General features: G+C 53.9%; 1 protein-coding gene across 20 annotated transcripts in view; it reads right to left on the bottom strand.

Annotated features, from left to right (window-relative positions):
* LOC146768529 (protein scribble homolog) overlaps positions 1-13,310 on the bottom strand; it is a 36,238-nt gene extending 22,928 nt beyond the window's left edge. For 2 of the 20 annotated variants that reach the window (XM_085572804.1, XM_085572808.1), the window contains exons 1-7: positions 11,126-13,309; positions 10,336-10,419; positions 5,971-6,357; positions 4,472-4,540; positions 2,326-2,376; positions 1,241-1,282; positions 308-436 (exon numbers count right to left, since the gene is read on the bottom strand). In XM_085572804.1, the coding sequence (XP_085428930.1) occupies positions 308-436; positions 1,241-1,282; positions 2,326-2,376; positions 4,472-4,540; positions 5,971-6,357; positions 10,336-10,419; positions 11,126-11,176 (813 nt within the window). In that variant the 5' untranslated portion in view covers positions 11,177-13,309. Of the gene's footprint in view, positions 1-307; positions 437-1,240; positions 1,283-2,325; positions 2,377-4,471; positions 4,541-5,970; positions 6,358-7,015; positions 10,288-10,335; positions 10,420-11,125 lie in introns of those variants that run through there. The other 18 variants (XM_085572807.1, XM_085572818.1, XM_085572799.1 and 15 more) reach the window with 17 other exon arrangements.
* Between the last annotated feature and the right edge of the window lie 31 nt (positions 13,311-13,341).

Genomic DNA, 13,341 nt, shown 5'->3' with positions numbered 1-13,341 from the left:
GTATCTGCTCTGGGGATTTTGGCCACAAAAGCTTCAGCAGTGCTGCCTCCTGGGACAGGGCCATGGAGAAGTGGGGCAGCTGAGGAGGCCCAGAGAAGTAAGAGGGATGCAGTGACCTGGCCATGCTTGTGAGGAGTATGGATCCCTCTTGGGGAGCCCAGACTGGTGCATGGACAGCAGCAGCCTCAGCCCAGGCACGTGGTCCCCAAACCAGAGTGAGCTCTGGGAGGGCTCCTGCCCCACAACATGGCACTGCAGCCACCTGGGGCAGACACAGGGCTTTGGGGAGGGAAACCTGGCCACTTACAGAGCTGTGGGTCCTGAAGCAGGGCTGGGGCTGCTGGAAGGGGTTGGGGCTGTCCCCCTCCTCGGCCCTGTGTGCCACAGCAGCGCTTGGTCGCACGCGGGAGAGAGGCTGAATGACGCCAGGCTTGGTCTGCTCGTGCCAGTGCCCAGGACAGTGAGGAAGGCAGAGCAGGACAAGGGGCAGGGAGAAAGAGAAGAGAAATGAGCAGTTAGGGCAGTGAGGTGTCTGCCATGCAGCTGAATAAACAAATCCATGCAAATCCGTGCACCCCCACTTCTCTCCTCAGCTGTGCTGCCTGCTCCAGCTGCAGGACTGGCAGGGAGAGCTCTTGGAGCCAACACCAGAAGCGACTCAGCCAAGGAAGGGTTACACAGGACCAGTGGACTGCAGATAAGGCCAGGACTAAAGGAAGCACCTGCCGTATCAGCAGCAGCTACAAGGGTTTGCAGGGTATGGTAGGAGTGACCAAGCTCGGAAAATGTGAGCACCAGGGATGGAAGGAGGGAAACATCAGCCTGGAATGGGAATTGGCAGAAACTGTGGATGGAAGTGAACCAGATTGAGTCTGACAAGAAATGCAGTTACTGCAGCAGAGGCAAGAGGCTAAAACTTCTCCTAGATGTCACCATCACTGCTGGATGTTGTGTGAAAGTGAACAAAGCACCTGCAACTAGAGAGAGTGGCAGCAGGAACTGGGTAAGTCAGCAAAACCTGCAGGAGGGGAAGCTGCGAGGGGAAACAGGAATAAAAGCTGCAAAAACAGGCTGGGTTTTCAGATGGACCATATTTAAGACCTGATGCATTTGTACAAACTTGAGGCATATTGGAGGACTGGAGGAGATAGAATAGGAGCCAACAGGGGGAAGAAACAAGCTCCATGTGCTGGGGATGCACAGGGACACCACAGTCAGGTCTCATGGCAGCTGTACTCACTGATTTACTGTCATCCTGCGATGTAATGAAATTAATGGAAGCCTGCAAACAGAAATACAGGGGTAAATCTGGAGTCTGAAAGCCTTTAGTTTCCCCCCTGCCCCACTTCCCACCCTGTGTGGGGAGCTCCAGGTCCCACAGAACCCCTACCCCCCAGGACCTGCCTCTTCAAGGGAGGAGAGGCCAGAGCCCACCTGCATGAGCCTCTCCCAGCCCCTGTGCTGTGTGAGGAGGCCCTCACAACCCTCTGCCCGTCTCCAAACTCTGACCCCAACTCTGGCACAGTCCTGGCCCGTGGGCACAGCCCCTGCTCCTGGTCCCTGGGCACATCTCCAGGTCCTGGCCCACAGTCACAGTCCCTACTCCTGTCTCCTGCTAACATCCCCAGACCCTGGTCCCTGGGCACATTCCCTGGGCGTATCCCCTGCTCTGGCTCGTGGCACATTCCTTGGGCACCTCCCCACCCTCCACATTTGCCCCAGCCCGAGCAAAGCTGTCCCCTGCAGCTCCTCCCCAAGCACTCATGGGTGTCACCACAGCAACAGCTGGCAGGGAGCAGCCCCTCGTGCCTTGGGTGCCACCGGGGTGCTGCTCCCTCGGGAGAGCCCCAGGGGATGCCAGGCCCCCGAGGGGATGCCAGGCACCTGTGTGGATGCCAAGCTCCCGTGAGGATCCCATGGGGATGCCAAGCTCCCGTGAGGATCCCGTGGGGATGCCAAGCTCCCATGAGGATGCTGGGCCCCTGTGGGGATGCCAGGTCCCTCGTGTGGATCCTGTGGGGATGCCAGGTCCCCATGGGGATGCCAGGCCCCCATGGGGATGCCATGGGGATGCCAGGCCACCATGGGGATCCCGTGAGGATGCCAGACCCTCCGTGGGGATCCTGAGCTCCCGTGGGGATGCCAGGTCCCCGTGGGGATGCCACGGGGGTGCCAGGCCCCCGTGGGGATGCCAGGCACCCGTGGGGATGCCATGGGGATGCCAGGCCCCCGTGGGGATGCCAGGCACCCGTGGGGCCAGCGCAGAGCAGCGGGCAGCAGGAGGAGCAGCGGGCAGAGCGCACACCGCACACCAGCAGCACTTACAAAGCGCGTCTCCCTGCCGGCCAGGTGAGGGGCCCGGGGGGCTGCGGGCACCTGTAGGGACGGGCATCAGCAGGGGAGAGAACGGGAGAGAAAATGGAGAGACTGGGTTTTCCACGGGAGAGGAGCAGAGAGGCTGCAGTGGCCGCAGCTGGTGGGTCCCCAGCACGGGGGAGCCCCCTGCCCTGCCTAGCACACACAGACCCACCACAGGCACCTCCTGCCTCCCCCACCCCTGGGCATGGCTCCAGGCCAGGCACAACCCCCACAACGCCCACTCAGGACAAAGGATTCCATTTCCCTCAAGGAAGTCTCTGAAATAAGCCAATCCGTTCTGCCTGGACTACAAGATGTTGAAACAAAAGAACAAACATTAAAAAATAGATGGAGCCAGAGAGTAAGAGACAAAATTCCTCAGAACTTCTGCTCTGGAGCAACAACCTGAAAGTCAAGACTCCTGAATCCCTAGAACAGGAAAGATGTGGGACTGCTCAGCCTGGAGAAGAGAAACCTGCAGGGAGACCTTAGAGCCCATTTTACTGCCTTAAAGGGCTCCAAGAGAGCTGGGGAGGGACCTTGGACAAGAGCCTGGAGGGACAGGACAGGGGGGAATGGCTTCCCATGGCCAGAGGTAGGGTTAGATGAGATTTTGGGAAGAAATGTTTTCCTTCAAGAGTGGGGAGGCACTGACACAGGTTGCCCAGAGAAGCTGTGGCTGCCCCATCCCTGCAAGTGTCCAAGGCCAGGCTGGACAGGGCTTGGAGCACCCTGGGACAGTGGAAAGTGCCCCTGCCCATGGCAGGGGGCTGGAATAAAATTGTCTTGAAGGTCCCTTCCCACCCAAACCATCCTGGGATTCTGTGAAAACTGATCTCAAAGAAATAAAGAAAATTGGCACTTGTGCTAAAAGGAAAACTTACAAATAACACAGCTGCTGTTAGAAATGTAAATAGGGAAACACAGCTGGAACCAAGTGCATTGGAATAGCTCAGCAATAGACTGTCTTCTAATTGTGCTAGGTTCCTGATGAGCACTCAATTGTAAATGATCCAAAACTGAGGGAGATGTGGGACAGGCTGAGAAGGAACAGAGGCTGTACTGAAGTGCTGCTCCTACTGCTTCCTGCAGGGCCTGACCCTGCTCTTCAGTCTGTCGCAGCAGCCACCTCACCCCCAGTGATTGTTCACCTCCAGAGCTCCTGTCCAGCTCCAAGAGCTGAAATGGGTCACTGAAGAGCAGGGAAGTGCCAGAGCTGTGGGGAGAGCAGCTGGAGAACAGCTGGACTCCAAAAGGAACCAACAGACCCCAAATGACCAAGGACACAGAACAAAGAACAACTGGCAATTCATTCCAGCCCCCAGTATAAAACCCAGTAATGGGCAATGATTGTAAAGGGAAAATTTAAAAATCTCTTTTAAGTTTATTTAACCTCAAAAGGCTCAACTGAGCTGTGACACCTCCTGCCATGGGATGGACAGGGAGATCAAAGGCTCAGATATTGCAAAGTTCAGAGAGAAATAAGGAATATGAATGTCAAGGGATAAGAGGTAATGTTTATAAAGAAAAAATAATCAGAAATTACAAAAACAAATACACTTCCCAATGCAGAGGGAAAGCCTCTAGCAAGGATCTGCAGCAAATCACTCTCTGAGGGCAGGGTCACCCAGAACTGGCTGCAGCAGGATCCTTCCACCTCCTGCCCAGCAGCTCTGGGTCACCTCCAGGCTCACAAAAAGAACCAGGCACCCTCTGCAAGCCTGGGCAGCCCTGCTTTAGAGACCCAAATCCTGACTCCTCCATTTCTTACCACATATCAGTTGCCAGAATTAAAGAATCTCTGTACAAGGCACTGGTTCAAAAAGACCATTCCAAAAAAACTCACAACTATACGTTGCAGCCCCTTCTCATCACCCTGCAATTAAGCTGCCCCTCAGAGCTCATTTTTGACCAGCTAATTACCCTTCTGGCTCTCCAGGACATTCTGAAGGAGGGAGCTGTTTGCTTGTTCTCTGGCTGCCTTCTGTGATGGATCCCCTCCACCCTGACAGGGTCACTCCAGGATGGAAATTGCCCTCAGCTCCCTCTGTCCTTTACCCCTGGAAGTGCCTCCCTGCCTTTCCCATATCACCTGTCCTGGGGGCAGTCTCACCTGCAGATTACTGGGAGAATAGGGGGATTCACGCCTGGAATTTCCTGTCCCAGACTCGCCCACAGGAGCCTGAAAGAGAGAAGACAAAGCTGAAGACAAAGCTCGAGTGTTACTCTACAGCTGGAGGAGGTCTGTACAGCCCAGGGGCTGGGACACCCTGCGCATCCAGGGAGCAAGGCTAGCAGGGCCCAACAGCAGCTGACACATGCCAAAAAGCACCAGAAACAACCAGGGAATGACGTTAGACACTTCGATCACATCCCAGCAGATCACATCCCAGTGCCCTGCGAGGCCAGCTGGATCAGGTTACAGCATCTGCACGTTCCAGGAATGCTCTTCCCTGACTCCCACAGCACTCACAGGCAGGGTCAAGCTCCAGGCAACCTCCTGTGCATAGACACTGAGCAAAGAAAACCATTCCTGGCTACAGGGAGCTCCTGGCTCCCAATGCAATCTCTGGCACTGAGCAAAGAAAGCCATTCCTGGCTGCAGGGAGACAGGGCTCTCTTCTGGCTCCCAGAGCAACCTCTGGCACTGGGGCTCAGCTGCCCCAGCAGCTGAACAGAGAGCAGTGTCCAGGAACCACCTGCACTCCTATTGCAGCACGACGAATGCCGTAAGGCAGAGGCAGGTCATTTGGGATTTAGGGAACTATTTAGGCAATCCTACTGCTCCCAGTCACTAATACCACAGCCACACACATGGTCAGTTGAATCAAGTCAGTATTTTGATGCACCAAGCCTGAAATGACTGAAGTTTATACTGGAGCACAGATTCCAGATACCTTGCTCTGAGCTCACCTGGCTAGACACTTGAGATATTCCTAGCAAGGAAGTAAACCACCTCCAAGATCACTACAGCTGAGGATTGGGTCTGTTGACTGGTCAGTTTATCTGCTGTGTATGGGGCTGTTTATGTGGGGCTGCTTTGATTTTCAGACCACCCAAAAGGCCTAAGAAGGAAAAAGGGGAGAGCAACGCGGTGTTCACCTGGAGGGTGGAATCTTTGGGTCTAGTCCCTGCTCCACCACAGGTTCCCTGTGCAAGAGCAGGAATGCCAAATACAGATTTCCCAGAACAGAAAGCAAAGTTCTTCCCTGAAATTCCCAAGTCTTGATCTACTGAATGGTGCCACCTGGGAGGAGCGGCTCCTGGGCTGTGGATCTGCTGCATTTTCCAGATGCCTGAGAAAGGCTGTGCTCAGGCTCAGGGATAGAAGTGTGGCACCAGCACTGATCTCCAGCAGTCCTGCCAGCTGCTTGCTGCCAGACCCTGAGTGACAGCAGGGAGGTCACAGATGCCATCCTGTCCCTCAGCAATGCAGCATCCCCATCACCAGGGTGTGTTAGTGACTGGAGGATGACACGGTGACCCTGAGGACCGTGGCACAGGATGAGGGCACACGGGGCGGGGAACCGGCCCTCGGGCACCGTGCTGCCCGCTGCCGGGGTTTAGTAGGGTGCAGTGGTCAGTGCATGCCATACACTACAAGCTGCTTGCCTTGGAGTACAGGCTGGTCTTCAGCACGCCCCCCCTGCCATAGCCCAGGGGAGGCCCCCCCAGGCTGGCCGTGCCCGCGGCCTTACCCCTGCGGTTGGCCACCACAAAGGGGTTCTCACTGAAGGGGATGGGCTGCGAGTCGATCAAACACTCTGGCGTCTCTGGCAGCTGCTCCTGGGACAAGGGACACCCCTCGGGGTCCTGCTGGTCTCCCCGGGGCTGCTCTGCCCCGCTCATGTGCTGCTGGGGGGGCACAGGGAGCTGAGGGGGCCCGGCCGTGCCTGCTGCCGGGTCTGGGGACGCTTCCTGGCCGTGCCACGCTGTGGGTGGGGACAGCATGGCGCAGTCACCCTCCATGCCGGATCTGGGCTTAGAGCACTCAACAGGCTGAGAGGAAACAGAAGGATGGGAGAGAAATAAGGAGAACAGAGTAAAGAAGAGGAGGGAGAAAATACAGAGTAGCTGCTGAAGGACAGGGGAGAGAATTCCAGCGCTAAAGCCCACACAGCATCCCAACCCTCTCTCCTACTCTGCCACCAGTCTGTGACCCTCAGTGTCACTCCTGGGAGAGGACCTTGCTGTGCACACATACCAGGGAACTGCCAGGCTGCACTCCTCCAACTCACACAGCTTCCTGCAGCTGCTCCTCAGCCAAATCCACTTCTGACACCTGTACAAGCACATGCTCCCCCCGCTCACCTCAGCACAAAGAACCACACTGCTGGGGTTGGAAGGCATCTCTGGAGATACTCCAAGTTCACTGAGCCCCACCACCTATGGCCCAGCCTCTGCTGTCACCCCAGTGCTGCCACAGTCACACCCACCCACCCATGCACTCCCATCACACCTGCGCATGTGAACATACTTTAGGGGCCCCGCTGCTCACAACACATCCCAAACAGCAGAGCTCAGTGAGCACAGACCCTTTGGGTGGCTCTTGCTGATGACAGGACTGAGGCAGCCCCAGCTCTGTCCTGGCTCAATGCACACAGCCCCAGCAAAGCCCTGACCCTTCCCCTTAATGCCACAGAAGAGAGTTTGTTACCCCAGCCAGAGCCTTCCTCAGGGGAGCAGTGACAGCCAGAGAGCAAGGACCAAAGCTTCCATCTGAGTGCCTCCAGGGAGAAGAAAGACCTCTCCTGCTCAGACCAAATTCTTCAGTTCTTGTGTCATGGCAGTGGTCACCAAAATAGCTCTCAGGGGTGGGCCGGTGACTACAATGGCAGCTGGGAGGCTCAGGAATTTCAGAGGCCCTCCCCTAACCCCCAGCCCAACCTCTGTGGTTGGCAGAGCCCTGGCTCATATCGTGTTTCCTCACCAGCAAAGCCTGTGCTACCCTGAGACATTCTGCTGTGTGGTTTTTCAGTGTAAGAACCCTACTTTTTTAACCCCTTTTCCCCAGAGTGCCATCATGCTGATGGTTGATGGGCAGCCCCAGTCCCTGTTTTGTTCTTGGGCCTGACTGAACCTGGGCTGGGTCTGTGTCTCCCTGTAAGCTCCAGCTCCTGCTGTAGCATGTCCTAGTGAGGGATTCTTCGCTCCCCGGCCTCACCGGGGCGATTCCTGTCAGACAAGCCACAATTTCTATTTTGGGGAAGCAAAAATTTGGGCAATGCAGTGAGCTTTCCCAGCTTGCAGACAGAACAGACAGGTGCTACCCTGCATCCTTGCTGGCACTGAAAGAAATCCGATCTTAAATCTGTGAACAAGTGAAAAAAAGGAATCAATGGCAAGAAACTGAAGAGAAATAGATTCAGAACAGAAAGTACAGGTTGCTAATTAACTAATCATGGTGACCTGGTATGGAGATGTGCCAAGTCTTCTCCATTTCTCACAGCCCAGAAAGCAAAACTAGACTTAAATGTTTTGCTGTGATCAGTCCCTCTGGGTCTGGCTCACATTCCTGTTCAATGCAGAAGACAGAGACTGTAGCAGCTCTTTGACTTCAGTAAGGGAAATGTCAGAGTCACAGAATCTCAGGATGGTTTGGGTGGGAAGGAGCCCAAAAGTTCATATTGTTCCACCCCCTGCAATGGCAGGGACACCTTCCACTGGACCAGGCTGCTCCAAGTCCCATCCAACCTGGCCTTAGACACTGCCAGGGATGGGGCAGCCACAGCTTCTCTCCAGAGGCTGCAATGCACTGGGTGCACGGCCAGAGAGCATCCCCATGCTGCTTCCAGTGGGAATTTTCAGTTTGGCCTTTAACAGTGGACAAAGACAATGGGCCTCTCGTCAGCCTTTGTTAAATCCTGCTCACAAAGGGTTCCAGATGCAGCAGCACAGATGGGTTCAAGACAGACAACCACTGCTCCCTTCTCTGGCGGCTGTTCTGGGGGAATCCTCCAACCAACTCCATCCACAGCTACAGTGGTCAGTGGAGAGACCTACACCTCCTGTTCCACAGTGGACAGATAGACCTGCACCTCCTCCTGCTCCACAGCAAGAACAGCTCCCTACAGATCCTTGTGTGGCACAGGGAGGACAGAAACAGCTCCCTGCAGTTCTCTCACAGGGAGTAAAAGACAGTAAGGCAGTACAGGCAGTAATGCAGGAGTGAAAGACACCCAGTCACTGTTTAGAGGAGAATGCCTGTGGTGAGAACTGGCCTGGAGACAGGAAGAAGGAGAAAACCATGATGGGAACAGGGCAAGAGCACCAGGCATCTGAGGAGGCTGTCCAGAGACAGACATCTGTCACTGACCCACCTGCTCCTCCACTGGCTGGACTGACCCTGATTGAGTTCATCCAGTGGCCACCTAACGGGCCAGGGCAGCTCCTGAAGGACCACCTGAACCTCCCTGTCCCCAGATCCAGGCAGAAGTACTTTTCAAACCAAAGCAAAGACAGGGCTGGCGACAGCTGGACCAGCACCAGACCCTTGGAGCCCTCCCTGCAATGGGACATTTATAGAAGCACCCACCACCCCAGTGTGCCCAACCCCACATTCCCGTGCCTGGCGTTCCCAGGCTGACACCCCTGCCAGGCACAGCCCCAAAGCTGCTCTGCTCTGGACAACATTGAGCTGTCCTGCATGGAGCCAGCTGCTGCCTGGGGCTGACTCTCCCCCTCTTCCAGCTCCTGAGTTATTCTCAGAGCTGCTAAAAATAAACCTTTTCCTGATACTGCTTTCTTGGGTGACCAGCAAGAGGGAAAAACCCAAAGCTGGGAAGTGTGGGAACAAAAGGAGGCAGAGCTGGAGCCAAAGCAGAGCTGTTACTGAAGAAAGGCCTGGAGCAGCAGAGGAAAGAGAACAGGAGAGGAGACTTGTCTGCATGGAATGAGATGGAGGCAGAAAGGGTAAAAGGATCCTGAAACACCAGAATGGGAATGCAGAATGGGATGATGACAGCAAAGAGAGATCTTGCTGCAACAGGAGGAAAGGAGGAAGACTAAGGATGTGTGAAGGAGCAAGCAGAAACCCAGTCAAATGGGATGCAGGAAAGATAAAAGAGAGAAAAGATGGAGAGGTGAGATTTTAAACAACACAGGAGAGAGGTAAGTCTGTAATCTGTGAAGTTTGTGAAATCTGGAATTTCTCTTGGCCACTGCAAGTGAGGGACTGCCAGGCAGGGCACAGGACAGAAATGTCCAGGGCAGGAGTCACAACACAGAACAGGATACACGAGCTACAGAGCTCAGCCACAACACACAACCACAGCCATGTCACCTCTGCAGGCTTTAACAGAACCTCAGCACAGCTGGGGGTGGAAGGAACCCTGAGACCAGCCAGTCCCACCCCCTGCCATGGTCAGGGACATTTCCACTAGAGCACCAGGGGTAGACACTCCCATTGCACAGATAGCTCCAAGCACTGTCCAACCTGGCCCTAAACTTCTTCAATTTTTAGTAGAAAATTTCAGTTTCAGCACCCTCATCCCTCCCCTTTCCTAAACACCATCCCACAATGTATTTACAACCGAGCTGTGCACACAACACTGTCATCCCTGTGTCAGGAAGGATCTTTCTCTCCCTCCTTGGCAGCTCTCTGGAGCCTCTTCCTTCCACAACAAATCCCTGCACTCACCCACCACACATCCCCTTCTCTCCCACCAGGCTGCTCTTTCTTGTTCCCAACTCCGCTTTTTGCAGCTTGTCAAACTTTGCCACTTCCCTTCCCAAAAGGCAAAGCTGCCTGGCTCTTGCTCTCTTCATTCTCTTATTCCCATCTTTATTTTGCAGCTATTGGTTCAGTGCCTGAGCCCCCCACAGTTCTGCTGCCCAGTTTTCCTTTGTCATTTCCCACACCATGGCACAGGTGGAGGGCAGGTCATGGAAGGACCATGGCCTCCCCTGTTGGGAATCACATCTCCACAGCCCCTCACCCCCCTCCACGGCCCCCCAGGACCCCCAGCCCCCACTCACAGCACGGTTGCCTCTCTGCAGGCCACTGCTGGGCAGCGCTGCCAGGGTCCGGTAATCCAGGCGCAGGGGTTCGCTGGGGACATTCTGGAGAGGGTGAAAAAGCCACAAAAACCAGGAACAGGTCAGGCCCAAAGTCAACTAAATCAATGAGAAAGGGCAGTGAAAAGGGAACCACCCCAGTAATAACCCAGGTCTTATCTCCAAACTCATCAGAGTTCCCACTGCCTGGAAAAAGAGCTGGAATTGTTCAAAACACAGCCACATGAACTTGTGGCAGGAGCCAGGCTTGAGAAACCCCACAGAGAACATGGCAGCGTGCACCCTTGGCCACCCACCACTGCTCAGATCCCTCCACTCACTCCTCCTGCGCCATGCCCACCTCCTGATGGAGCAGAGAATGTGCCACACCTACCTGTTTGCTCCAACAGCACCTGGAATGACTGGACCTGGACACATGTAAGAATGCAAGTCTGCAACTCCTCTAAATTCCTTTTTCCAACCTTAACTCACTCTCACTGTACAACTTTGTTCCATTTTGTTTCCCACATAGTGCCTTTCTAACCCTAAAGAGAAACCAGGGTTTCTAATCCAGCCCGTTTTCCTCAATTCCTTACATAATTAAATCTTCAGTTCTGATCTCTTCTCTAATCCCCAAAGCCACATCCCCTTCACGGAGGGAGTGGAGAACACAAGCTTTGGGAAACAAACTCTTTTTGGGGACTTCTCCAGCCTTCCAGTCTAGCTGCATACCTTTTCTGGGCTTCTCCAGCCCTTCCCCTGCACTGCTCACCTCTGCTTCCTCCTCAAGCTGCTGCGTGGCTGCCTCCCGCTCCCTACGCATCCGCTCCTTCCGTGGGACAGACAGAGCCAGAGCAGAGAGACAAGAGAGAGGCAGAGAGGTCACACACGCTGGGCAGGTCTGCTGAGGGGACACAGGGGCAGTGCTAGCAGCAGGACAGGGGGAGCAGCAACCCAGCAGCAACACTGGGACTGCAAAAGGAAGAGCTGGGATTGGGCACTGCTACTGCCAGAAGAAAGGACAGGGACAGAACAAGATATGAGTGCCACAGGTGAGAGGGAGAGCAAGTGTCCCCAGGACTCAGCAGGGACAATGCTGGGGAAAGTAAGAGAGATACTGTGCCCTCAAGCATAACCACACCAAGGGAGAGGAGGAGTTTGCTCACTGCTGGAAGAGACACCTTGATGGAGCACAGACAGGACAGGCTGGAAGGGAATGGGAAAACAAATCCACAGAGCACAGGCCTTGTGGCTTATAGCACCACATACATACAAAGGGACAGAAAGCACAAGGTCAGCTCAGCACCAGCTGTCAGCCTGGGGTCACTCAGCACTGCAGGGCCATTAGAGAGTGGCCAGTGACTAATCCCAAAATCCCCAGACTGCCAGAGGAAGGGAACAGTGCAGGACTTGTCCTAAGGACTGATTCTGGGCACTGACATTACTGTGACTTGTCACCTGGCAGCTCTGGGCAGAGCACAACAGCATTCTTCCCTTCTCTTATCTATGGAATCCTCCCAGCTGCTCTCCCCAGGCTGGAGCCAGATGGTCCAGAAGTCCTGACCCTGGGAGGATGGGAGGTGGAAGGCAGCTCAGAGGGATCTGGAAATTCTGCTGAGCACCTGGGCCCTTTTCTTTAACAGGCTCCATGTACTGCAGATTCCTACTGCTCCACATCACCCCGTGAGCTCTACGCAAGGATACACAGCCTGAGAAGTCACCAGTACTCTGGAGGATCACAACTCCCCAAAGGATATCAAGGGATATTTAAGGTAAAGTTTATTCTGAATCAGGTTATGCTTGTTTTCACCGAGAGTCCTCTGTGGGGTGAGGGTTCCAGGTGACACTGATCTGGTGTGTGACTCTTCTCTGAGGTCGTATTTCAAGGAGTGACAGGAGCACCAGTCAGCCCAGATGGAGCTGAGGATCCAAATTCCCACAAATTTGTGGCTCCAAATTCTGCTCCAAATCCATCTCTGACAATAGCTGGATTAAGACTAGAAAAATAACTACAGCCACAGAGGCAGGAGAGAACACCAGGAATCAACCCACAGAGACTCAGAGTTACTGACACTTCTACTAGAAACTGAATTGTCAGAGAACTGGAGGCAAGCAGCGTCAGCAGTGAATGGGTTTGAAAACTTCTACCACTAGTAGAGCAAAGGCATAATTCCTCCCAGTTATTCAGTTCACAGCTTGCTGTGGGCTGGAGGCACATTTGGTCTCTATTGCTCTTGTGCAAGAATGAACATGAAACACTGAAGGACAATAAAAACGTTCCAAAAATGGTGACAGAAATTACCAGGGATCTGGCACTGGGACAGGAACTTCCTTCAGTATTCCAGTAGCCACCACGGAGTGCTGGCTCCATCACTGGGATAAATTTAATCATCAAAACCAGTTTTAGAGACATAATCCCAGAGTCAAGGTTTAGGAGGCCCAGCAGAAAAACATGTCTTTGCTCAGGGGCCTCAGGATCCCAGGAGGTCCAGGGAGCCTGGAGCATCCACTGCTAACTCCTCCTGCCACACCAAGGGAAGGGGCCACCAAAACATATCAGTGTTTTTTAAAATGAGATATGGCCAAGGCTACTTCACCAATCATAAAGGCTTCTTTGGGTTTTTTTTTGACCCAAGTATTTTTAAGTAATTTCAGTATAAATTTTGGCAAAGTCTTTCTCTACCTGAGCCTGGACAAATGGCACTTGCTCAGCTCCAGCAGCATAATTTGGGGCCACACTTGCTATATTCACAGGTGTTGGGAATGCTGATACTGACCCACAGTACCTGAACTCTCCTGGAATGTATTTCAATCCATATATCCATATTCAAATCCATAGACTGCCCACATTAAAACTGGCAGGAACATCCTTTGCTCAGACAGAAACACAATGAAATCAGGTTTGCTGAAACCACATCAGACCACACTGAGTTCCTTCCCAGGCAAGGAATGAGACATTTTAAAGGAAAAACCTAAATCTGATCTGAA

The sequence above is a fragment of the Lonchura striata genome, chromosome 2, assembly GCF_050655825.1.
Source record: "Lonchura striata isolate lonStrDom1 chromosome 2, ASM5065582v1, whole genome shotgun sequence".
Taxonomy (NCBI): domain Eukaryota; kingdom Metazoa; phylum Chordata; class Aves; order Passeriformes; family Estrildidae; genus Lonchura; species Lonchura striata.
Note: the sequence above shows the minus strand (reverse complement) of the source record. Positions and strands in the feature narration are given on the sequence as shown.